Below are 25,813 nucleotides of genomic sequence, written 5' to 3' on the forward strand. Positions count from 1 at the left end.
GGTCGGGAGATCACTGTATACTGTATTTCATATTCTTGGTTTGATTTGGACACCTGTGGCTGGTAATCATTATAGAACAACTGGTTCCAGCAAGCTCTCCTTAGCCGCCTGCTGACTGCTTGCATCAGATTGTACTTTCTTTAAAATTATACAAGCTCCTACTTGAGAATCAAACACTTTTTTTTTATGTGATAATGTGTGGCTTTTTGTGCATTTATAGTGTGAAATACTGTATAACAATTGTCTGGACATTTTATTTATCTTCATGTATGAAAAAATTGTTTGCTGATCAAATTGGAGATATAGTATAACCCTATAGAAGCTTATGGAAGCCATTTCATGGTTCCAAACACTTTAAAGGCTTTGATTTAATACTTTAGTGTGTCAGAGCCTTCATTTGAGTAATTCCAATATGTAATCATTATTTATGTAAACACCCATATAGGTTAGATATATGGTGTCAGCAGATTCTCCACAGAGGAATAACATTTTATCTATGTAGTACATATGCCTTCCTTCCTTCCTTATTAATAATCCATCAATCCGACATTCTTAGTTTTAATGTTACGTGTTCTTGTTTGTTGCAGCAGTCCTATGCACCAGCTCCTCATCCGATGGCTCCCCCCAGCCCCAGTACGAACAGTAGTAACAACAGCAGCAACAGCAGTGGAGAACAGCTGAGTAAAACAAACCTATATATAAGAGGACTTCCACCTGGCACAACAGACCAAGACCTTATTAAGCTATGTCAACCGTAAGTCAAAATAGAAATTACAGAATGTATGTTTAACAACTTACTGGTTCTTAATGATGTTTTAAAAGTGGATCATTGAATCAAATCTCTTTTACCGAACTGTGACCTCATAATTGTCATCACCAAAAGAGGAAAGACAGTAGTAAGAGGTAAAAAAAAGTACAGTTAAATTGCTTTACATAAACTCTACTAGTTACAGATACAGTAAATTGTACGATATTTATACATACATCTTATTTATTTATAATTTTTATCTGAATGTGCTACAGAACTGTAAAGTTAATGTAGTTCATAATATAGTGTCTGTACCTGTGTTTGATGGCTTATGTGATCTTTGTTCTGATGTTTATTTTTAGCCACACTCAAAATTTGTGTTGTCTCAGGCTTTCCCAGGTTGCAGTACAGCCTAACACATCACAATACTAGTGAGGTGTTGAAAGGGAGCCTATCTGTACTTCAACTGGGTGGCGTTATATCATTCTCCACAGGGCTGCAGAAAATTGTAGCTAAACTGTGCTGCAATGGGTAGGGTGGCTCATGTGTGGGAAGGAAAAAAGTGACCTCACAAACAAGGGATCCTGGGACTTATAGTTGGAGGGAGGAAACTCCAACAGGAAATTTAACAAAAAGAAAGCAGCAGTGTTATAGTGGACTCACAATACAGCCATTTCACCCCAAGACAAGCACAGATCCTTCCTAAGCATGTCCATTACTGTCTGGCAGGTAAGTACTAAAATCACTTTATGGTGAAAAACCCCTTTAAGCTATAGCTCATGTTAAGAAAAAGGTATATAACACAATATCATAATAAACATCTGCACTAAAATGTTGTTTTGATTGCGGTACCCAAGAGCAAATCTTAAGGTGTTTATGTCCTGAATTTTTTCAACGGACCCTGGATATAATTGTAGACAGACTCTATGTCCAACATTAGATGGCTATAGAAATATTTTATAACAAAAACTATAGATCAATTTTAATATCACTAAACTAGGTCACTTTTTATGCTTATATAAAAAGAGTAGCTTTTTAGAGTATGAGTACATAAAAACTATAAAAATATATTCAGAACAGCCTTTTGAAATGAAAATAATCAATGGCATTTGATTCTGACAATGGCAGAGGAAACATTCACTTAAGAGTATTTGCCACCAGGATTTAACCCCTCAACAACCAGGGATATTTATTCTCAACATGGGGCATTAAAGGGGTATTCCACTGGCCAGGCTTCCGGCTGCGATCAGAACATTTAGTTTCAACCGCTGTGCGCGCGCTGTGGGGAGTCGGCCATGCCCCACATGACGTCAGGCCATGCCCCCTCAATGCAAATCTATGGGACGGGGCTTGGCAGCCATCACGCCCCCTCCCATAAACTTGTATTGAGGGGACATGGCCTGCCAGCACAAGGGGGGCGTGGCCTACCCCTGCAGGACGCGAACAGCATTCGGAACTGAATGTTCCGAACGCAGCTGGAAGGCTGGCCAGTGGAGTACCCCTTTAATGGTGTATAGAGCAGCCTTGGGACTCAAGCCCACTCCATACTCCAGCTGCTTTCTGAGTATCATTGATGGTGTAGTTGCTTGGATCCATTATCGCAGCAGCACAAGGCCTTTGCTTAGAATATGTCACGGCTAGATCTTAGCTTTTAATACAGCCTGCCTACAAATCAATCCAGTACATATGTACTGCATTGATCTTTATAAGCAATCAAATGATTTCTTGTACAAGTCCCCTAGAATCAAAAAGTTCTATCTACTCCAAAATGGTAATAATAAAAAGTACACATCACTATGCAGAAAAACACAGCTCCATAGACAGAAAGCTTGAAAAAAAAAAGTTATATGCCAGAATTTTTTTTATTCTTTGGAATTGTGATCATACCTACCTGTTGAATAAAAATAAAAATGTAAAAGTAACATAATGCCCCTGCCCAAAAAATATGGGTGCCATTACAAATTCATTACAAATTATAATTGTCCACAAACTGTAGAAGAAAAAACAAGAGTTATGGCTTTTAGAAGAAAAAGGAGGAAAAATGTAAATTAAAACAATTTTGATTTTCTGGGTCATAAAAGGTTTAAATAAAGTAACACAAACATAGTTAAATGCCGTTATTTTTAAATCTCCCAAAAATTGCCCCCAAAAGGCCTTTCTTTTCTATGTTGTTTTTGAAACTCATCCTTTACCTATTACTAACATATTCTGCTGTCAGCCTGAAAGACACAGTTCTTGCACCAGTTCAACTTCAATGTCACAGCTAAGGACATTTAAAAGTAATAGTATCAGTATAGATCCCACAGGTACTCTTCTAAATTCTGTTTACCACAAGAAATGTTTGCCATCTCTCTTGAAACCACTGTCGGACAAAGTGTCAATTTACAACCCAATCCCAGTGCCTTTCAACTTGTTTATCAGTATTCCACAAGAAACAGTGTCAAAGGGTTAATTGAAAGCTAAGTAAGCCACATCTTGCTTCTCTATTGGAAATGATCAAGTTATCTGGTCTGTTGTCAAGTAGTGCTGTTTACTGGGAATACCACAAAGTGTTCAGAATTCTGGATCAATTTTAGGAGAGTGAATAACCTGATGAAGTAAAAAATAAAAAAAAAGCACAAATAAAAAATATTGCTTAAAGATAAAAGTTGGGGGTGTTATTTTGGACTTTAATCCATAATGTCTATGTGTACTATAAAATGCTCATATGCACATCTATTACTCATTTATAAATATGCACCTATTAAAACATAAAAAGGGTTTACAGTATATCTGGAAAACTCAGACTGTAAAGTGTTTTCAAAAAGATACCAAATGTAAAATCAAATCAATCTTTGAAAAAAATAAGATGAAAACTGGCTATGGGACTGCCACAGGGGTGTTAGGAAAAATTCCTTATCACTTTGTGACACCAGGGCACCGTTATACACAGTCCGAGGTTGGAGACAGCTTCTCCTGGGCCAGACATGGGGAGTAAAGGAACACACCGACGTCAGGTTATGGATAACTGTCTTTACTGAGCAGAGTGCAGATGGTATTACACAGGCAGTTGGTATTGGGTGAGAGGATGCAGCGTATCCTTTTGGGAACCCTGTTGCCTTGCTGGGACTTGTGGTGCTTTCACCAAATGAGTTGATACTGACTTGTAAGAGGGGTAGATGAATCCTGGAAGGTAGGGTCCTGTCAAGGTATTGTAGCCTTCTCCGCCGGGGCATGAACTTCCAATATATGGGTGATCTTTGCAGAATGACCAGATAAAGTAAATTTGATCTGGGCCTTTCTTTTAGGCTTCTGCACACAACACACCTTAGCCACACTGTGGCTCATCTTAGTCTGGAGATGAACTCTCTACTAGGGCAAATCCTTCCCCACTTCATTAAAAGGGCAATAATTTAGGGGTTCCCATTGGCAGGCAGGGTCACATGGGGTTTACTCAGATCCTCCCTTAAGGGTACAGTAACACTTTTAACATATATAAAGATAACAATGATAAGATAATTTATAAAAAAAATATTAATTTCTCAACAAAGTGCAAACATAATTAATAAAACAATAAGTCATTTGGTGGGCTCAACACCTTGTGCTGAAAAGCTGCCCAAAGCAGCCATTGGTGCTGGGACACCACACTTAACACCTTAGCTAGCGATATATCTGTATGATAAGTGTCTAACTTGGTAACACCCCAAAAAAGTTATTGTGGTTGATCCACTGTTATAGAAATTTAAGCAGCCCCTGCTCTTTAGATAAGAAGCATATGTAGATGTGTTCTTGACTTATTAAAAGGGTACTTCGGTGATTTTTTTTTAAAATCAACTGGTGCCAGAAAGTTAAACAGATTTGTAAATTACTTCTATTTAAAAATCTTAATCCTTCTAGTACTTATCAGCAGCTGCATGCTCCACAGCAAGTTCTTTTCTTTTTGAATTTATTTTCTGTCTGACCATAGTGCTCTCTTCTGACACCTTTGTCCATGTTAGGAACTGTCCAGAGCTGGAGAAAATCCTCATAGCAAACCTATCCTACTCTGGACAAAGGTGTCAGCAGAGAGCACTGTGGTCAGACAGAAAAGAACTATACAATTTCCTCTATAGAATACAGCAGCTGATAAGTACTGGAAGATTAAGATTTTTAAATAGAAGTCATTTACAAATCTGTTTAACTATCTGGCACCAGGTTTTTTTTTCCCCCACTGGAGTACCCCTTAAATGCCAAAAGCGTATCTGTTATAACACAGAAATATAATACTTATATATGGTATGTTACTCAGTCTCTTGGTCAAGCAGATGCTTTACATGTTTTTTTGTGTGTCTATTCTCTGCATATGGCTCATAAATCCCTTTGTTCTGCTACCCACTCATTCTGACAGCCATTGTTCAGAAAATGGCATGTCCAAGGTAAGCACTGAGCCAGCTCTAACTAACCATACAGTCACTTCTGCCCTGAGTCTGCTGTGCTGTGCTGTGCTGGGTCTCTTCATCCAATCACTGCAGGCTGTTCTGTAACCCCCCTCCACAGAGGAGTGCTAGTCCCACCCTCACTTACTGGACTGGCCATTTAAAAGTATACACCTTAATAAAATGGGAATGGTTGGTGATATTAACCTCCTGTTTGGGGCACATTAGTATATGTGAGGGGGGAAACTTTTCAAGATGGGTGGTGACCATGGCGGCCATTTTGAAGTCGGTCATTTTGAATCCAACTTTTGCTTTTTCAATAGGAAGAGGGTCATGTGACACATCAAACTTATTGGGAATTTCACAAGAAAAACAATGATGTGCTTGGTTTTAATGTAACTTTATTCTTTTATGAGTTATTTACAAGTTTATGACCACTTATAAAATGTGTTCAATGTGCTGCCCATTGTGTTGGATTGTCAATGCAACCTCTTCTCCCACTCTTCACACACCGCAGGAGAAATGCTAGCACAGGCTTCCAGTATCTGTAGTTTCAGGTGCTGAAACTTATTAATAAATCATGAAAGAATAAAGTTACGTTAAAAACAAGCACATCATTGTTTTTCTTGTGAAATTCCCAATAAGTTTGATGTGTCACATGACCCTCTTCCCATTGAAAAAACAAAAGTTGGATTCAAAATGGCCAACTTCAAAATAGCCACCATGGTCACCAACCATCTTGAAAAGTCCCCCCCCCCCCTCACATATACTAATGTGCCACAAACAGGAAGTTAATATCACCAACCATTCCCATTTTATTAAGGTGTATCCATATAAATGGCCCACCCTGTATTATCTGTCACACCAGAGGATTCATTAATGTTTTAGTATGCTTATGTGGGAAAATGTAAGCTGCCCAAAACCCTCTATAAAATAGTAAGGGTGCATATTGCTCATTTAAAGAGAGGCTTTTTGGGACATCACCTTTCCTGACACCCTATGCGGGTACATTTTAGTGCTCTAATAGCAGTGCAATTTTAAGAGATAGAAACAGTTGGAGGAAAGGAGAATTTACTTAAAAAACACCTACAGCAGAGACAGAGTGGATTTTAAATTCAAACACACTGAGCTCACGGGGATTAAATTCAGAAATTGAATTCTTTGCCTTTTAATTTAATAATATATTTAGTATATTCTATATTGGATTCCCTTATCATGTCTCTAGTCAGTAGTACCAGGTCTGAAAATACATGAGAGGGTCTTTTGAGATTATAACAGATAAGTAATATTAGAAATCAATAACTATACAAATTAAGATAATTTATTCATAAAATATGGTACTTCATGAAGTGATAAAGGAAAACAGAACCGAAACAGTTGGAGAGCTGGTGAATGTTGTCTTACTTGTGTTAGGTATGCAACCCTGCTTATTCTTTTCAGTCCCATTTTGTTCCACACAACTTATAGGCTTCTATCTTTAATGTAACAGAGATTAACATGATCAGTTATTGACATTTTCTAGAGTTAAAAACATTAAAGCATCTAACTTTTTTAATATAATTTTTCACAGCTTGAAGATCTAGGGGCTATCAAGTACTTTTAGACCAATTTAAGAACAAAGGAAGTAAGTGCATTATGCATTGCAAAAAGTAAAGTGACCATTTCTCTTATGGTCATGCAAATCCAAACCTGCTATTAAAAATAAATAATGTTATTAGCAATGTTCCCTTTAAGTTGTGTGGGAACGCGGCTCACTTTAAACTTCAGTTCAGTCAGTTCAGTCGGTCAAAGGCATCACTAGCACAGGACATCCGGCGACAGATGAATTCTTTGAACACAGAGGCAGTTAAATAGAATGGTGGAGCAGGAGCTGTCAGCTTCCAGCTCCACCATTCACTCATAGGTTATAGGCACTTTAGGTCTGCAGCCTATGAGCCACTAGGAAATGATCCCCACATTGCCTCGTACAATCATCCCTGTGGCTTACACTCCAGGCCAGGAGGAAAAGATAGAAACAGACCAAATGCATAGACAGATAGATTTCGCTAATGGACTATGCTATCTTAATTTTGCATTACATTACTACAGCTTTGTACTATGAACTATATAAAAAAAAAAAAGACATAACCTGCTCTTGTTAATGTACTGAACTATTTACTGTTTAATTTATTAAAACCTTTTAATTAAAATAAACATCAAAACACATATTTCCCATTTATTTGTTAATTACAAAAATCTGTTAATGTTAAATCTCAGAATTGAATCCTCAGTTAGCCCCTCTGACAAACTCACGGCTGTGTTTAGATGTAACGGAAAGGAAATTATTTTTCACTTTATCTACCCTTAAGTGCTTTGTGGAACAGAACAGGCCACCTCCAGCAGCTGAGTTGATTTCAGGAGTCTGTATTAAATTATGCATGCACTTTTCCTCTCACACATAAGTCCTAACAAGAGCAGATCTTGTTACCACTCGCCATGAAGACATCTGTTTTTTATGGGAAATCGAGAGTCCTGATAGTATTTGTGGGGAAGGAAGGAAAACATGATTGACAGAGTTGCTCGATAAGTGATCCTGATACTGTCGAGTCAGAGCTGACTTTTATGTTTGAATATTTGTTCTTGTGCCTAGTCATGTAAAACGCATGGCTACTGCATATGTAGCTAAAACTATTCATATTGGGAGTCAGAACCTTATGTTTAAACTCCACAGATGATTTTCAGTAATGCCAAGAAAAATGTGCCATTGTGCCCAGTATTTTGCAACTTGAAGATAATATAACACCAAGGTCACCCGCACTAACCTGAATGTGTAGGTAGGTAGGTAGGTGACCCTGTTTCTGATGCTGCTAACTGGGCCAAAAATAGGTTCAGCCGTTCGCGAAATATTTGACTTGTTGCTAATATGTAAATTCCTTGTTCTGAGTAATAGAGGCAGGCCGCTGCAGTATGTGAAACTTTCTCCCACCTGCTCTGACCAATGTCACCACCGCTGTGCTGAATATTCATCCCCGCTTCATCCTAGGATGCATTTTAATTTGGTGGATGCCAATGACCACCAAAAAAAAGTGGAAAACAAATATCCCCTTTGGCTAGTTGACAAGAATAAGAATAAATTGTTCGGAGGAACAGAAATGCAAAATTTAAGCAAGGATTATAGAAGACAGATTTAAAGAAAAGAATTACCGATCAGAACTGATTAGAGGAGCATCAAGAAAAGCGGTAGTTTAGACAGAAAAGATCACATTAAAAAACAAGGTTTACAGAATAATAGAAAAGCAAAAGAGAATAAAGAAAATATGGAAGAAAATGATGGGATAGCAATTACTACTAGATTTTCCCAGAATGCAAAGGATATTGAAACAATAATAAGGAAACATTGGCCAATATTAGAGAATGATTCCTTTCTGAGAGAGGCTTTGGGAGAATTCTTTGTACTGTTGTGTTTATTGTACTGTTGTATTTTGTTCCACTGTGAGTGGTGTTTATTGCTTTCATTATAAAAATTTACATACATATGTTAAAAACAACAACTGTGAAACATACAAACGTCAATAAATATATATGGGCTGTCCGCTCCTTCATTTTTCCTTTTTTGTTTTATTTATTGTTCATTCATCGGGTGAGAAGTGTATCCATCCGAGAGGAGTATAGCGGATAAAGGTGCCTATATTATAAGTGATACGCCCTGTGAAGTTCTGTGAGTGGTCAAATGGAGGCCACTCACTAATTGTAAGTTGACACTTTTAAAAGTATTACCTTACTGTTTAGAAGAGTGAAGAGATCAGTTTTTTTTCCTCTTTATATTTTATTCTTCAGATTGCTCAGAACAAGGAATTTATACATTAGCATAGAGACCAATATCTCTGGAACGGTTGCACAGTTTTTTTGCATAGTTAGCAACATTAGAAATAGGGACACCTGCACAATCTACCTGTGTATGCAGGTTAGTGCAGCTGATCTTGGTTTCAGTTTCCCTTTAAGTGACCAATGAGAGATTTGCTTTTGCAAACAATAGGAAGGTTTTACCTCTTCCTACCTAACATCCCTTGCTGACATTTCCTGTGTTCTGTGTAGTATTGGTGCTAAGTTTGTATGGAATGTAGTCATAGGGGGAAATTTAAAAAAAATATGTCATAAGGTACGTTCACACATACAGGATCTGCTGCATATTTTGTTCTGCATATTTTGTGCAGCTTATTTTGCTACCCATTCACTTTAATGGCTAAGAAAATCAGCTGCAGAAAATATGCAGCATATCTTACATGTGAACGTACCCATATTGTAAGGTTCTCTTTGTTGCTATGGGCAAACAACAAAACAACAACAAACGCTGAAGTACAGGCATGGGCAAAGTCCAGAAAGTGAGGGTGAGCTAGCACAAGAAAGAGCACATAGGAGAACCGGCAGACAGGGGAGATCACAGAGGAGTGTTATCAGACAGGAGAAAGCACAGAGGAATCCTATCAGACAGGTGAGAGCACAGAGGAGTCCTATCAGACAGGAGAGAGCACAGAAGGGTCTTATCAAACAGGAGAGAGCACAGAGGAGTACTATCAGACAGGAGAGAGCACAGAGGAGTGCTATCAGACAGGAGAGAACACAGAGGAGTACTATCAGACAGGAGAGAGCACAGAGGAGTCCTATCAGACAGGAGAGAGCACAGAGGAGTGTTATCAGACAGGAGAAAGCACAGAGGAGTCCTATCAGACAAGTGAGAGCACAGAGGAGTGTTATCAGACAGGAGAGAGCACAGAGGAGTCCTATCAGACAGGAGAGAGCACAGAGGAGTGTTATCAGACAGGACAGAGCACAGAGGAGTGCTAGCCCACTCTCAATTACTGGACTTTGTCCATGCCTATGCCTTCAGCTGGGACAAAGCCATGATTTTATAAGCCATGATTTCTACAAATAGGAAATACAATTTTCTTATGAAGTATACAGTGACCCCTCGACATATGATGGCCTCGACATATGATCATTTCAACATATGATGGCCTCTCAGAGCCCATCGTATGTTGAAGGCAGCCTCGACATATGATGCTGCTGTGTGTCGGGGCCATCATACAAACAGCTATCTGACAGCACTGACAACTTCAGCAACTGACAGATAGTTGTTTAATGTGCCCCATGTGCCCCGTTCTGCCTCCTGTTACTCACATGCTGTCCTGCTAACTCACGCAGGCTTCCACTGTGAGCTCCGTGTAAGCCCCGCCCCCCAGTGCAGCCATAGCCAATAACATGCAGCATCTTGCTGCAGGCATCCAATGAGCTGCTGGCTGGCCTCCCCTTCCTTTCCTATAGAGCTGTAGTCGGCAGGATGGTAATGAAGGACATTCTGTCCCCCCTGAAGGTATTTAAAGAACTGTACAGTACTGTATGCGATGTCACACATCACATACAATACATATACACACTATACACCCCATACATCAATGTTTCCCTATCAGTGTGCCTCCAGCTGTTGCAAAACTATAACTCTCAGCATGCCCAGACAGTCAATGGCTGTACATGCATGCTGGGAGTTGTAGTTGTGCAACAGCTGGAGGCACCCTGGTTTGTTAAACACTCCCCATACACTCCACATACAATGGTCATCCCAGAACCAATTAGCAGTTTCCCATAGAGAGATGTATTCAACATACAATGGTTCCAAGGCCCCAGAACCAATTACCATTTTTACATAGACATATGTACTCGACATATGATGGTTTCAACATATGATGGTTCTCCTGGAACCAATTAATATCATATGTTGAGGGACCACTGTATTGGAAAGGTTAAAGGGGTTCTCCGCCCCTAGACATCTTATCCCCTATCCAAAGGGGGGTTCTGCTGCTGGGAAACCCTGTGATTTCTCCTGCAGCACCACCTGTCATCTGATGCTTCAAGTGAGCTTTGCTCCGTACCTGATGACTGGCAATGCAGGGGCCAGAGGATTGTGACAACACCATACCCCATCCCATAGACTTGCATTAAAGAGTTGGCATGATGTCACAATCCTCCGACCACTGCATCACCAGTCAACAGGCACAGAGCAATGCTCACTCCGTGCTCCAGATGACAGGGGGTGCTGCAGCAGAGACCGTGGGGGTTCCCAGCAGCGGGACCCCAGCAATCAGACATCTTATCCCTATCCATTAGATATGCCCCTTTAATGTTTTGCCAAGATGTACAACATATAAAAAAAATTATAATCTGACAGTGCCCATTTATGAATTTTTGATTTAGAAATAGCACTGATACAGTAAAGAAGTCATTGCAAAAATTTTACTGGGATTTCTTTACTATATCAGTGCTATTTGTTAATTAAAAAAAAATCTGTAAATAGAGAGGTAAATGTGAAACCTAAAAATTATTAGAAATAATATAAAACTGACACAGTTGAACTAGAATTATTTTGGTTATAGTAAAGCATAAAATAAGTTCTTACATTTGTGAAGCTTAATGAATCTGAACATACATAGAAATGGTTTAAAACTGCAAGCAATGAATTGAGTGAGTATAGTTGAAAACAGTCAATGATGTTTTAAATCTGCAAAAATATTTTAAGTATTTTCTAAAATGTAATACCAAGCGTATTAATATAGGTCATCAAAATAATTAACTGGGAAATATGACAAACACAAGCTACATTTTTAAATATGTATATATATATATATAGATATATATTTATAGAGAGTTAGCAACTGTTAAATATTATTGCTGATGATGTTAGGCCAATGGTGAGAATAAATAAAAATGTTGCTAGATATATAATAATGCCTGATATATAATAATGTTTTTTAATGTTCTGGTTCAGCTTTTTGATCTTGGTAAAGTTTGCACCTTCTATAAGTTGGCCCTCCCCCATATTTTCTCCATATTGCACCAGATATTGTAATAGTTTTACTTATCCTGACATTATCAGTTCAATGTTATATGCCTTTAAATTTTATCATGGTGCAAGTTCCGTCATGGTAAAATCTAATTTCAGTTATATTTTCCTATGTACTGTAAGAATTAAAGGGGTACTCCAGTGAAAAACTATTTTCTTTTTTAAATAAACTGGTTCCAGAAAGTTAAACTGATTTGTAAATAACTTCTATTTAGAAATCTTAATCCTTCCAGTACTTATTAGCTGTGGTATACTACAGAGGAAATTATTTTCTTTTTTAATTTCTTTTCTGTCTGACTACAGTGCTTTCTGCTGACACTCTTTTTATTATAAATATATAAAACTTAACAAAACCGAAAAACAGGCTTAACTAGCAATAACAAAGCACAACACAACAAAACCTGCCTAACCGGCCAGCCCAGCTTAGCTAATCTAACAAAACACATAACATTATACCTACATATAAATTACCTACATATAAATTATGAAAAATACTATCACACACACACACACATACCCACGCATTCTTTACATAAACATAAAAATAGCTTTACTTAGCTTTAAACTAAACAACCAAACTTGGTAAAAACTCAACTGCACATTACATTCACAACTAACATCCACCCTTTTTTTTTTTTTTTTTTTTTTTTTTTTATAATTTTTTTTTTTTTTTTTACTTTTTTATTTTATTCATACACATATATATATATATATACATACATACACATATCTACATATATATATATATATACACACATACACTTTTTTTTTTTTTTATAATTTTTTTTATTTTTTTTTACTTTTTTATTTTATTCATACACATGTATATATATATATATATATATATATATATATATATATATATATATATATGTATATATATACATACACACACCTACACATACATATACATACATATACTTTTTTTTTTTTTTTTTTTTTTTTTATCTACACTACCATAATATAACCAATATTTAAAGTAATATAAAAATGCTAACTAAATCTGATCCGACTGCCTATCCCCATCCCCTCATAAAATAAAATAATCAATCCATACTATATAATAATATATACAATACAAATATAAAAATACAAATACATAACCTAAATGCAAATATATACATAAACCATATACACCAAAAACCAAACTATACATCTACAAAACACATGACATCCTACACTAGTCTAACCCATCACCCACACAACCACCCACCTTGACATGGGTCAGAGTCCATAGTCCATGGATATCCAGTCCAGTCCATAACTGACCCATGCAAGCCCCTCCAAACATCCACCAACCCACCAATTCCCCCACCCAACCTAATCTATACCCAAACCAACTATACAAATACAACTTCAAAACACAACATAACATCATATACAAATACAAAACAATACAACCCACCTTAGGCCCAAGTTCGGTCGCCTGTAAGCCCTTTAGGCAATACATATTCTGAAAACAAAACAAAAATACTAGGGTGTACATGCATAGCCCACCACCAGGAAGAAGGATGGCAATCCTGATATTACTTTTTTAAACTCTCTCCACTAACGTTTCCCTTCGACTCACCCTACCGTTATCCCTTCAACAAACTGACCCTGCACTCACCCTCTCTCTGTCCCTATATTGCTATCCCTAACCAGAAACAGGGGTACTCTACCCAAGAGGTCTAGTACCTAGGGCACATCAAATGAAAAACCTCTCCACAGGAGAGAAGCCCTACTGTTACCAAGACTGCCATACTCCAAAGACCTGATCTTCCCGAGGTCACCGGTGATGTTCCTACAGACCTCCACCTCGGAGAGGACTTTCCGCTGTGTAGATACTAGACACCGTGCATTCCACGTGTAGTACCTAACCACTAAACTGACTACAAATAAAGTGCCCCGGTCTCGGCCACCCAGGTTCCTGAATGCCCCATAAGCCCACTCCGGATAGGTAAGGCCAGCAAGGTGACTCCAGCCAATGGAAGCGCCCACCCGGTTGTAGACCCCTACATTAAAAGGACAATGAAGCAGGAAATGGTCCATGCTTTCCAGCGTGTCCCCGCACTCTTCTCGGGGACATCCCCGGTCATCAGAGCTCCTACACTTCAAATTGTCCTTTACATATAGCTTCCCCTGAAAGCAGCGCCAGGCCAAGTCCCAAAACTTCTGGGGGATCCTTTTCATGTTTAAAAGGTACAACCCCACCCTCAGATCCCGACCTGGGCAGTCCCTGATTGCCAGAGGCTTCTGGAAGTGGGTCAACAGAACCCGTTTGTCAAGGAACTGCCTTGACTGGGTCCTGATCTCCCACACTCCCAGACCCCACCGACGTATCGCCTTCAGAGTCGGGGTAGCATAAGCCGGAAGATATCCGTGTGGCGTACGGAGGTCCTTCACTTGCCCTCCTCTCTCCCATTCCTGGAAGAAAGGCCGAAACCATTCCCTGCAGGAGAGTACCCACGGAGGAGCCCTCTCTGACCAGAGGTTTGAGATGTTAGCTTTCAAGAAGGTGTTTGTTAAGAACACCACAGGGTTTACCATAGATAAACCCCCTAGTCTCCTCGTGCGGTACGTAACCTCCCTCTTGACTAGGTTCATCCTGTTTCCCCATAACAGTTGGAAAAACAGGCTGTAGATCTTAGTGTAGTAAGCCTCTGGCAAGATACATACGCTGCCCAGATAGATAAACAAGGGGAGCAGGTACGATTTGATCAGGTGTACCCTTTCCCTGAGGGTCATAGACCAACCCTTCCACTGGTTCACCTTCTGAGTGGCATCCTGGAGCTTACCATCCCAGTTTTTGGTGGAATAATCATCCTGACCGAATGTGATGCCCAAAACTTTTGCTGACTCTTGGGGCCCTGGAAGGGTGTCCGGGAGATCAAACGTGGGATCTCCCCCTCCCAGCCAGAGACTCTCACACTTATCCCGGTTGATCTTAGACCCGGATGCCTCCGAGTAGCGGTCCACTTCTGACATCACCACATCGACCTCCTCTCTCAAGGACACGAAAATGGTGACATCATCAGCGTACGCCACTACTCTCTGGGGGACATCCAGCTCCACCAGACTCATCCCGACTCCCGCCAACGGCCCACAATCTACCCTCCTGACGAAGGGATCGATTGCGAACACGTATAAAAGCGGGCTCAAAGGACAACCCTGACGGACTCCGGACCCCACCTCAAAAGAGCGGCCAGACCACCCGTTCACTAGCGGGAAACTCTCTGCCCCTGCATACAAGATCTTAAGCCAATTAACAAAAGTACTCGGTAAGCCATATCTCAGGAGGACAGACCAGAGGTACTCATGGTTCACCCGATCAAATGCTTTGGCCTGATCCAAGGACAGCAAGTACCCCTTCCAGAGACCCGCACTACTCCGCTCCACTGCCTCCCTGACACTAAGGACCGCACTTAAGGTGCTTCGGCCTGGAACAGAGCAGTGCTGGGCCCCCGAAAGGAGCCGGGGTGCAAACTTCACCAGCCGATTAAACAGTATCTTGGCCAGAAGTTTCCTGTCCGTATTGAGAAGAGCTATGGGCCTCCAATTCTCAATACGGCTGGGATCTTTACCCTTTGACAGGAGAATCAGGGCTGACCTCCTCATTGACTTCGGCAGAGTGCCCGAGGAGAGACACTCATTGAATACCTCAGTCAAGAGGGGAGCTAAAGACTCCTTAAAGGTCCTGTACCACTCGGATGTTAAGCCATCCGGACCTGGCGACTTCTTAGGGGCGAGCCCCTCGATCGCCAGTCTCACTTCCTCTTCCCTGATTTCTACTGCCAAAACATCAAGAGAAGGGTCTACCCCTGGCTCAGGAATGGTTTCAGCCAGGAAAACCGACATCTTGTCTCGATCCAGATCCTTCCTCCCCAAGAGGTGCGAGTAGAAGGATCTGACAACCTCCAAGATCCCTGATCTGGACCGATTCAGAGATCCTGTACTATCAATCAGTCCTGAAATGACTTTACTACTCACTGACATCTTACAGTTTCTGTAAGGGTCGGGCGAGCGGTACTTCCCGAAATCCCTCTCAAAAACCAAAGATGCGTGCCTATCGTACTGACACCTCATCAGCAAGGATTTCACTCTGGAGATATCCTCTCGGCTACCTCCAGTCGAGACAAGGAGCTCGAGTTTCCTCCTCAGACCCTGATACAGGCGATACCTGTTCAGGGACCTGAGGCTCGAGAGCTGGCGGAAGAACCCCGCAACCCGCTTCTTGAATATCTCCCACCACTCCAGCTTATTACTACAGAGGCCCAGTAAAGGTACCTGACTCTGAAGAAAATCCTCAAAGGACTGTCTCACCTCTGCTTCCTCCAGGAGGGACGAATTCAGCTTCCAATAACCTTTACCCATCCGGGGGGTCTCTGAAACATTCAGGGAAAACAAAATCATACAGTGATCGGAGAACTCCACCTCAACCACGGACACTGCGGAAGAGACGGCTTCCTCCTTTAAATAAAACCTATCTATCCTAGACCTGCGACTACCTTGATGATAGGTGAAACCCGCGTGGCCCGAGGGGCTCCGGATGTGGGCGTCCTCTAGGCGAGCTTCTCTAGCTATGCTAATCAGTGCCACACTATCGCAAGTCAGCGGACCATTGGAGCCTCTCCTATCCTGGGACCTCGTGACATTATTGAAGTCCCCTCCAAAGATCACTTGCCGACTCGTAAAAAGAAAGGGCTTAATCCTCATAAAGAGATCTTTGCGGCCCCACTTGGTTTGTGGGGCGTAGATGTTAATGAGCCGGAGCTCTTGTCCCTTCATGAGGACATCTAAGATCAGGCACCTCCCCATTTCTAACTCAATAACCCGTCTGCATTCAACTGGAGCGGTAAAAAGGACCGCCACCCCACTATACGGCTCAGCCGCAAGAGACCAGTGGGAGGGACCGCGCCTCCACTCTCTTCTGGCTTTTACCAGAGAGGCTAGATCTGACAACCTGGTCTCTTGTAAAAAGAAAATGTCGGCTTCAACACGGCCGAGAAAATCAAAGGCTGCGAATCTAGCCGTATCCGACTTAATGCTGGCGCAGTTAATAGATGCCAGCGTCAGTGGGGTGAGTGCCGCCATCCTGGGTGATTGAGTTAGATGGCCTCACCCCTTATACCTTCTTCCTCTCCTTCCCTCTATCCCCATCTGAATCAGAGGAAGACCCTTTACCCCTTTTTAGGCTCAGAGACATATCCATCCCAGGATCTTTACCTCTGGCATCTGGTGTTACCTCCACCCCTGAGGAAACTGTCCCAGAGGAAGGAGGCTCGGCACCTCCTGGAGGCCGCACTGCTTCCTGAACCTCAAGAGGAGGAGGGAAGGTAGTATCCCCGAGGGCCTCATACCGATTTGAATGGACGATCAGAGGGTCGGAGACTGAATTGTTCCTTCTATGGTCTGAGGCTACAACTGAAGAGGAGGATGGCGCCACCTTACTCTTACCCTTTTTCCTCCTCTTCTTTTTCTGGCCACCATTTACTGTCTGCCCCTCCTCCTCCTCCTCATCCACAGTTTCGGATTCAGAGGCATGACTGGAGGAAGGAGCATCTTGACCTTCTTCTATACGCAGTCTCCCCATCTCCTCGTCCAGTTTGGCCTCACCCAAAGCCTCAGAGTTATTCTGACCTCCTTCTGAGCCAGTGTCTGGAGTGGGACCCCGAGCTACCCCTGGCACCTGGGCATTCTCAAGGGCCCTCTCCAACCTGCGCTTCTCCTCTCGCCTCCGCATAGAGGGGGTCTTATGTTTTTCCTTCACTGGCTTTGGTGCCCCCTCTCCTCCACTGGTCCCTTCCCCCGCCGGGGCAACCGTTAGGCTTTCCCCAGCCGGGGCGGTCACAGCATTAGAGAACGAGCGCGGACACCGGCTGAACGGGTGACCTAAGTCACCACACAAGTTACACCGAATCTGTCCACAGGTGGCCGCCAGGTGACCCACCCCACAGCAGAGGGCGCATATCTGCTGAGTGCAGTTGGCACTAAAGTGGTTTGGGTCACCACACCTGTGGCACAGCTTCGGCTGCCCCTGGTAGAAGATCTGAATCCTGTCGCGTCCCAGGAAGGCGGCCGAAGGGATGTGGGTGACCGTGTTCCCTGAACGCCTGAGACGGACGGAAAACGTCCAGGCCCCTGACCATATATTGCGCTCATCAAAGTTCTTCCGGGGGATGTCCGTCACCTCCCCGTACCTGCCCAACCAGGTCATAATGTCATAACAAGAAAGTGACTCGTTACGTGTCAAAACGGTCACTTTCTTTACCATACTCTGGCGAGATACCGCTTTTACAGCGAAATCTCGCCATCCGGGCTCGTTTTTCATCAGCTCATAATTAGACCAAAAGAGATCTAGTCCCTCCGGCCTAACAAAGCTGACGTCAAACTCGGAGGAGCCGAAGGGGTGAATCAGGGCAAAGATGTCCCTAGCCCTGAAACCCATCTGGAAAAGAAGCTCCACCACCTTGCCCCTTTGGGGGCACGCATCTTCGCCTTTCCAGACCAGACGGGCCACATTCCTGCGACCTATCTCCTGCCCGGGTGTCTGGAGGGACCATACGGTCTCCCCATTCCTCTCTCGGAACGCTCCCAGACCATGTCTCTCCACCCAAAAAGACAGGTCCATCTCCTTTCCCTCTACCTGGAGCGTCCTTTCTCCTCTCTTCAGTGCCTCCAGGAGGCGCCGTTGCAACTGACCGTCACCAGATGCAGGAGGTAAAGATCCCACTGAACCCCCAGCCGCCACACTCGCATAACTCCTGGCGACCGGGGGGGCAGCCGGACCAGACACCGTCCCTATGTCCCTGCCTAGGCCACCTGTACTGCCACAAAAGCCACTACCACTCCTCCCATCTGCACCACTACCACTCCTCTCATTCACACCACTACCACTCCTTCCATTCACTCCACTACCACTCCTCCCATTCACTCCACTACCACTCCACCCATTCACACCGCTACCACTCCTCCCATCTACACCACTACCACTCCTCCCATCTGCACCACTACCACTCCTCCCATCTACACCACTACCGCTCCTCCCATCTGCACCACTACCACTCCTCCCATCTGCACCACTACCACTCCTCCCATCTGCACCACTACCACTCCTCCCATCTGCACCACTACCACTCTTCCCATCTACACCACTACCACTCCCACATACACCCCTCTCATCCACAGCACTACCACTCTCATCATTCACACTCTTTGTATTTACATTGCTTTCATTTACAGTATATATGGGATCAGCAGCTGCTTCACCCACTACCTCTGGGCTGGCCTGGATGTGTTTTAGCTTGGGCTTCTTGCTCCTTCTTAGGTCACCGGCGGCTGCCGACACTGACTCCTCCTCTATACGAGACGCCACCGTAGACGTCAAATCCCGAGGCTGCCCCTCCGAGCGCACCTCCACCCCTCCTTCTGCCACTGATGTGCAGGGACTCCCCTCCCTATCAGGGGAGATCCCTGCAGCATCCGCGCTACACACTGCGCCCGACCGCACAGGCTCAGCAGTAGGTCCCGGTGCCTGGACACTCCCCCCCCTCTCAGGGGAGTGCCCTGCAGAGCTGGTGACATTGCCCACAATACTCGGGGAACCGCTCCCCTTGCACACTGCCGCATAACTACTGCCCACCATTAGCCCGTCCTGCTCTTCCCTACCAGCAGGACGCATGACTGTAGCACCCGCGGCCATGTTGGATGCAGCACTGTACCCCCCGTGCTGGTCCCGTTCCACAGCAGAAGCGGGATCTGGCAGGGTGGGGGGCCCAGCAGCCTGAACCAACTTTTCAGGTAGCCCAGACTGCTGGATAGGAGAGAAAACAAACTTCACTTGCTTCCCAGCCTTTTTCTTCTTCTTTTTCTTCCTTTTATTCTCCTCAGGGCCCAGGTCCTGGCCAAAACTGAAATTTTCAAGACGGGTGGGTGACTCCTGCATCACTATGGCCCGCAGGAGCCCCCCACCGACCGGGCTGCTGTCACCGCCATCACTGCTGTCACTTTCCTCTGAGGTGGTTGGTAAGGCGACTTGGGCAGGGTTAATATATTCTGCACTTGGGGTGACAGAGGTCTTAGGGGTACATGGGGTATCACACACATCCCCCTCACTCTCATCACCCTCACTGCCGCCATCTCCCTCACCACCTTCCTCCATCTTCTCCTCTGTATCAAACAGGCATTCTTCCTCCCCCTGACTATCCTCTTCCTCCTTCACAGGGGTCTTCATGATTTTATAGCGGTCGTCATTTTTTAACTTTTCCTTAAATATACCCGCTCCCTCTACGATCTGCATTCGGGCTCTCACCACCTCCTGCTCCTCTGCCTTCAGTTCACACACCCTGGCAGCAAACTTAGCCCTCATGGCCTTGGCAGAGTTATCTGTCTGGTAGCGAGCAAACTTCAGATCTTCCCTTAACACCTTCAGCTTCTTTCCCAGCTGCTCATATTCCACCAGCTTTGCCTGCATGCGGGATCCAAAGGTGGCAAGCGACTCCCTGGGTCCCTTCACCCCCCATTGCTGGGGTTCCATAACAACAGTCCCTGAAGACATAACTGTAATTTTCTTACCGGACGCCTTGCGGTTTCCAGCGACGGACGGGGGAGTGGGCTCCACATTTCTGCGGAGCCTGCTGGATCTTCTCACCCCGTCCTGAGAATCGGCCGTAGCTCTCTCACTCCCACCCCCCTCCGGCCTAGTTCGAGGGGTGGAAGTCTGGGGCTCCATAGCAGGAGGTTCTCCCAAGGAGGCTGCCACCCTCCTGGGAAAAAGGCTGTAGGAAAATCTGCTTCAATCCCCTCTCTCTGGAAAGCCCTGGAAATCAGACACACCCAACAGCTGCTGTGTTCCACAGGAAGTGTTCTCTGCTGACACCTCTGTCCATGTCAGGAACTGTCCAGAGCAGGAACATATCCCCATAGCAAACCTATCCTGCTCTGGACAGTTCCTGACATGGACAGAGGTGTCAGCAGAGAGCACTGTGGTCAGACAGAAAACAGCAGCTGAAGGACTGGAAGGATTAAGATTTTTAACCCCTTAACGACGCAGGACGTATATTTACGTCCTGCGCCGGCTCCCGTGATATGAAGCGGGATCGCGCCGCGATCCCGCATCATATCGCGTCGGTCCCGGAACTCATCAACGGCCAGAACCCGCGGCTAATACCACACATCGACGATCGTGGCGATGTGCGGTATTAACCCTTTAGAAGCGGCGGTCAAAGCTGACCGCCGCTTCTAAAGTGAAAGTGAAAGTGACCCGGCTGCTCAGTCGGGCTGTTCGGGACCACCACGGTGAAATCGCGGCGTCCCGAACAGCTTACAGGACACCGGGAGGGCCCTTACCTGCCTCCTCGGTGTCCGATCGACGAATGACTGCTCCGTGCCTGAGATCCAGGCAGGAGCAGTCAAGCGCCAATAACACTGATCAGAGGCATGTTAATACACGCCAGTGATCTGTGCAAGAGATCAGCATGTGCAGTGTTATAGGTCCCTATGGGACCTATAGCACTGCAAAAAAAAGTTCAAAAAAGTGTTAATAAAGGTCATTTAACCCCTTCCCTAATAAAAGTTTAAATCACCCCCCTTTTCCCATAAAAAAATAAAACTGTGTAAAAAAAATAAAAATAAACATATGTGGTATCACCGCGTGCGTAAATGTCCGAACTATAAAAATATATCATTAATTAAACCACACGGTTAATGGCGTACGCGCAAAAAAATTCCAAAGTCAAAAAAAGCATATTTTTGGTCACTTTTTATACCATTAAAAAATGAATAAAAAGTGATCAAAAAGTCCGATCAAAACAAAAATAATACCGATAAAAACTTCAGATCACGGCGCAATAAATGAGTCCTCATACCGCCCTGTATGTGGAAAAATAAAAACGTTATAGGGGTCAGAAGATGACATTTTTAAACGTATAAATTTTCCTGCATGTAGTTATGATTTTTTCCAGAAGTGATACAAAATCAAACCTATATAAGTAGGGTATCATTTTAACCGTATGGACCTACAGAATAATGATAAGGTATAATTTTTACCGACATATGCACTGCGTAGAAACGGAAGCCCCCAAAAGTTACAAAATGGCGTTTTTTCTTCGATTTTGTCGCACAATGATTTTTTTTTCCGTTTCGCCGTGAATGTTTGGGTAAAATGACTAATGTCACTGCAAAGTAGAAATGGTGATGCAAAAAATAAGCCATAATATGGATTTTTAGATGGAAAATTTAAAGGGTTATGATTTTTAAAAGGTAAGGAGGAAAAAACGAAAGTGCAAAAACTAAAAAACCCTGAGTCCTTAAGGGGTTAAATAGAAGTTATTTACAAATGTATCTGGTTTCCACCGGTGTTCCCCTTTAAGTTTAGTAATTCTTAATGATTCTAAATATTATAATAATACTGTTACTGTCACATACCAGAGATGTGGATTCCCTAGGACATGATCTGTTTGACATCTACGCAATTCCCTAGCTATTATCCTCAACCCCAAATTGTAGCCTTTGATTCAGAAAGATCCCCAGGCTGCAGCCACTAGCAGAGAAGGGCAAATGCTATAGTGGCAAAATCAAAGACAATCTTTAAATTGTGACAACCAAGAGAATGAAAATGGAGAAAAGTCAGTAATGAAGCCAAAGGTCAGGACCAGAAAAAGAACTACAAGTACCAGGAAGACATTTTAAATGACAAAGCAAGAGGGAGGTTAGAAAGAAAGCTAAAGGCAGGATAAAACCTGAGAAAGTGCACAAAATCTTCCCTTCCGGATTGGTTGTTATCTCAGGAGGAGGAAGAGTCTGACAATATGATGTTGAGCCAGGTGTCAGTGAATGTCTCATCATCTTCAATAAGATGACACAGTGCTTCCTTGCCTAGTGCTAAGCAGAAGGATAGCATTAGCCACAAGGAGGAGATGTTTGAGGACAGTCAGCCTTTGGAGTGTATTGCAGAGGTGGTGATGGAGGAGGACTGGTGGTGGTAGGCATACTATAAGGCTTCATGGTGGATATGCTGAGGGAGAGCAAGAAGCCCATGCTCAGATATAAAAAATTAATGCGATGAGGATTGGCAGGGACAAAAAGGAAGAGTTTTATGATGAATTGTTTGACAGGACGAGGGAACCAGGTGAGAAAGAGGTAACGTCTTCAGTGCAGGATGGTAGGCACATGGAGCGGCATCACAAGGCTGTGTGGGACAGTCAGCATGCTCTGCAATGTAAAGAGAATCTTGCTGTTGCTGCTCCTTCAGATCCCTCTCACCTGTTTATCAGCCAGGCCTTGTCCACAGGGAATGCATGCCTTGTCCTCATCACTGTTCTGTTGTCTTCCTCTATTCCATTAGTTATCTATTGGGAAATCTATGTTTTACAGACAACAGTACTCGCCCAGTTACCCTGTTGAAGCATTCTTTAATTCACACCTGGTTAAGTTGTTGGTGGTGCAAGCCTCACCGTACCATCCTGTTGACTCTATGGCTTTTAGGCAACTAATGGGGTGGGCCTATTCCATCAGAGGCAAGAATCATAATCCGAACCTGCCCTTACACAACCAGCATGCTTCTCCAAGTATAAAAGTGATTGGAAGAGGTGCAGTCAGGAGGGTATAAGGCATGTAAATGGTCTGGTAGGACATAGTTACTTTGCTTCATTATTTCATAACAAACTTGCAACAGTATTTCATTTGGCAACAACACAAATTTGGGATAAAACCAATGTAAAAACAATAAAAAAAAAGATTTCTCAAAGATTACTTTCGTACCAGTGGGAATCATTTTGACCATAATAGTGCTTTTATACTACATATGCTTCAGTTTTGTGGTTAAAAATATATTGTAAATAAATGGAATCTGTAGTTCAGGGTTTTGGAATCAGGAAGTGGTGTGGGAATTAAATACTGAGGTCTAACCACAATGGTAAAATCCAAGTAACACAACTTTACTGCAATTGAATGTAAATTTATGTATATACCATGTAGTCCTCTCAAAGATGACATCCATTAGCCAAGATTAGTTAATTATTCCAACCATTGGTACGTGCTTCAACATTAAAGTGGTGTTATTTAATCTATTAGACTGTTTAGGAAATGTATTTCTGTGTTATTTTTTTATTTTTTTTATAATTAAGCAGATGTAATGCAAATGTGTTTTAGGCTTGGTTCATGTACATCCACAGGCAGCAAAAGACTGCAAAATTTCCCACTGTATTGACATACAGTGAGGTACATTGCCTACTCCCTGAATGGAAGCCCCAGGAAACTTCCCTTCCCCATAGATACATCATCAGAGATTCCCTAGAAAAGTCATGAAGTCTTTCTCTATAGGGAGCCTTCCTGTCCTCCTTATGAGCTCTTTACAGAGCGTAGATACTGCTGACATTTTAACCAAAACACATTTTCAATACACATTTTAAAAGCAGGACTCTGAAGGGAGCTTGTAAATGGAAGGGGAAGCAGTTTCTTGCATCTCTGCCCTGGGATGTTCCAATAATAGTGTTCATAGCTGGATAATGATATCAATAATGCTTCCCAATGCATCTATTATATAGATGCCTGTGATGGATGGCATACTTTGACAACTGACCTGAACCTGATGAAGAGGGGGTCCCACCCCTTGAAACGCGTTGTCTGTTGTTCTGTAGAATAAATTGTCTGTTATCTTGTTATATCTGGTCCGTTCCATTTCACTAAGTGGATGACCAGCTATCCCGAGGAGAGTGCCTGACTGCACCTGTGTTTTTATCGTGGTTCCGGCCACTGCATTCTGCATATACTTTGACAACTGACATCCGTTATCTCTAGGGTAATATGGTATTTCATTGTCATAGTCTTTTTTTTTTTTTTTTGCAATATAATAACAGATACTAGCTGACCCTAGGCCCAACGGACACTCTGTCTAGCAGTGGGAACCTACAGAAATGTTGAGCATGTATGTCAGGAGCTTTCTTAATGTACACGCTACACATACAGTGCTAATTCAGTTCGAATTCAGCCAGGACATAGTGATTAATGGCCTATTTTCAGGATAGGCCATTATATCTAATAGGTGGGATGTGGACACCTGACACCCTTGCTGATCAGCTGTTTGGCAGACCATGGCATCAGAATGTACACAGCAAGAAGACCCATAATCCCTGGCTCCATTCATCGTGTAGTGGCCATGTTGGATTTCTGCAGCTCAGCTTCCTCCATTCACTTTAATGGGAATTGAGATGCAATAACCTGGCACTGCTTCTACACAATGAGGGGAATATTGAAAACTGACTTTCTTTGTGCAGACTGCAAGAGATTAGGTGGAAAAGTGCTGCAATACACATTTTCAAAAGAACTGTGCCTTGTAATACCATGTGAGAATTTTTTATTTTTTTTAAAGGGACATGACCTCGGAAAAAGTTATAGCTTAAATTGAACCATATTTTCAAACATCTGTGACCAGTTAAAAAAAACATTCTATAAAAAAGAACCTGGCAAAAATGTGTTTTGCCATTATGCCTGGGCTACAGCAACTTAAATAATAAACCTTTAGTTACCTCCCGGCGCTTCCACGCTGCTGCTTGAATTGCTCTCCTGTCCTCCAGCCCTGGTCTTCTTACTCCTTTTGGTGCTTGACACGTCAGACTGCCACTCAGCTAATCGACGGCCACAGCGATGAAATGCAATGGCTGGCAATAGGTTGAGTGGCAGTGTTATGTAACAAGCCCAGATACCAGGAAGAAGGCAGAGCTCAGGCCCGTTACATCACACTGCAGCTCAGCCAATCACCAAATGATTTTGTCAGCACAGAGCGAGCTGCATAAGGTAAGTGAAATTTTAATATTTTAG

The 25,813-nt window shown here is 43.0% G+C and overlaps 1 protein-coding gene across 1 annotated transcript in view; it reads left to right on the forward strand.

Moving 5' to 3' along the window:
- RBMS3 (RNA binding motif single stranded interacting protein 3) overlaps window positions 1–25,813 on the forward strand; it is a 763,640-nt gene that overhangs the window by 172,852 nt on the left and 564,975 nt on the right. Inside the window, exon 2 of the mRNA XM_056520078.1 lies at window positions 588–754. Within this exon, the coding sequence (XP_056376053.1) occupies window positions 588–754 (167 nt within the window). The remainder of the gene's footprint in view (window positions 1–587; window positions 755–25,813) is intronic.

This window comes from Hyla sarda, chromosome 5, assembly GCF_029499605.1.
Source record: "Hyla sarda isolate aHylSar1 chromosome 5, aHylSar1.hap1, whole genome shotgun sequence".
Lineage (NCBI taxonomy): Eukaryota > Metazoa > Chordata > Amphibia > Anura > Hylidae > Hyla > Hyla sarda.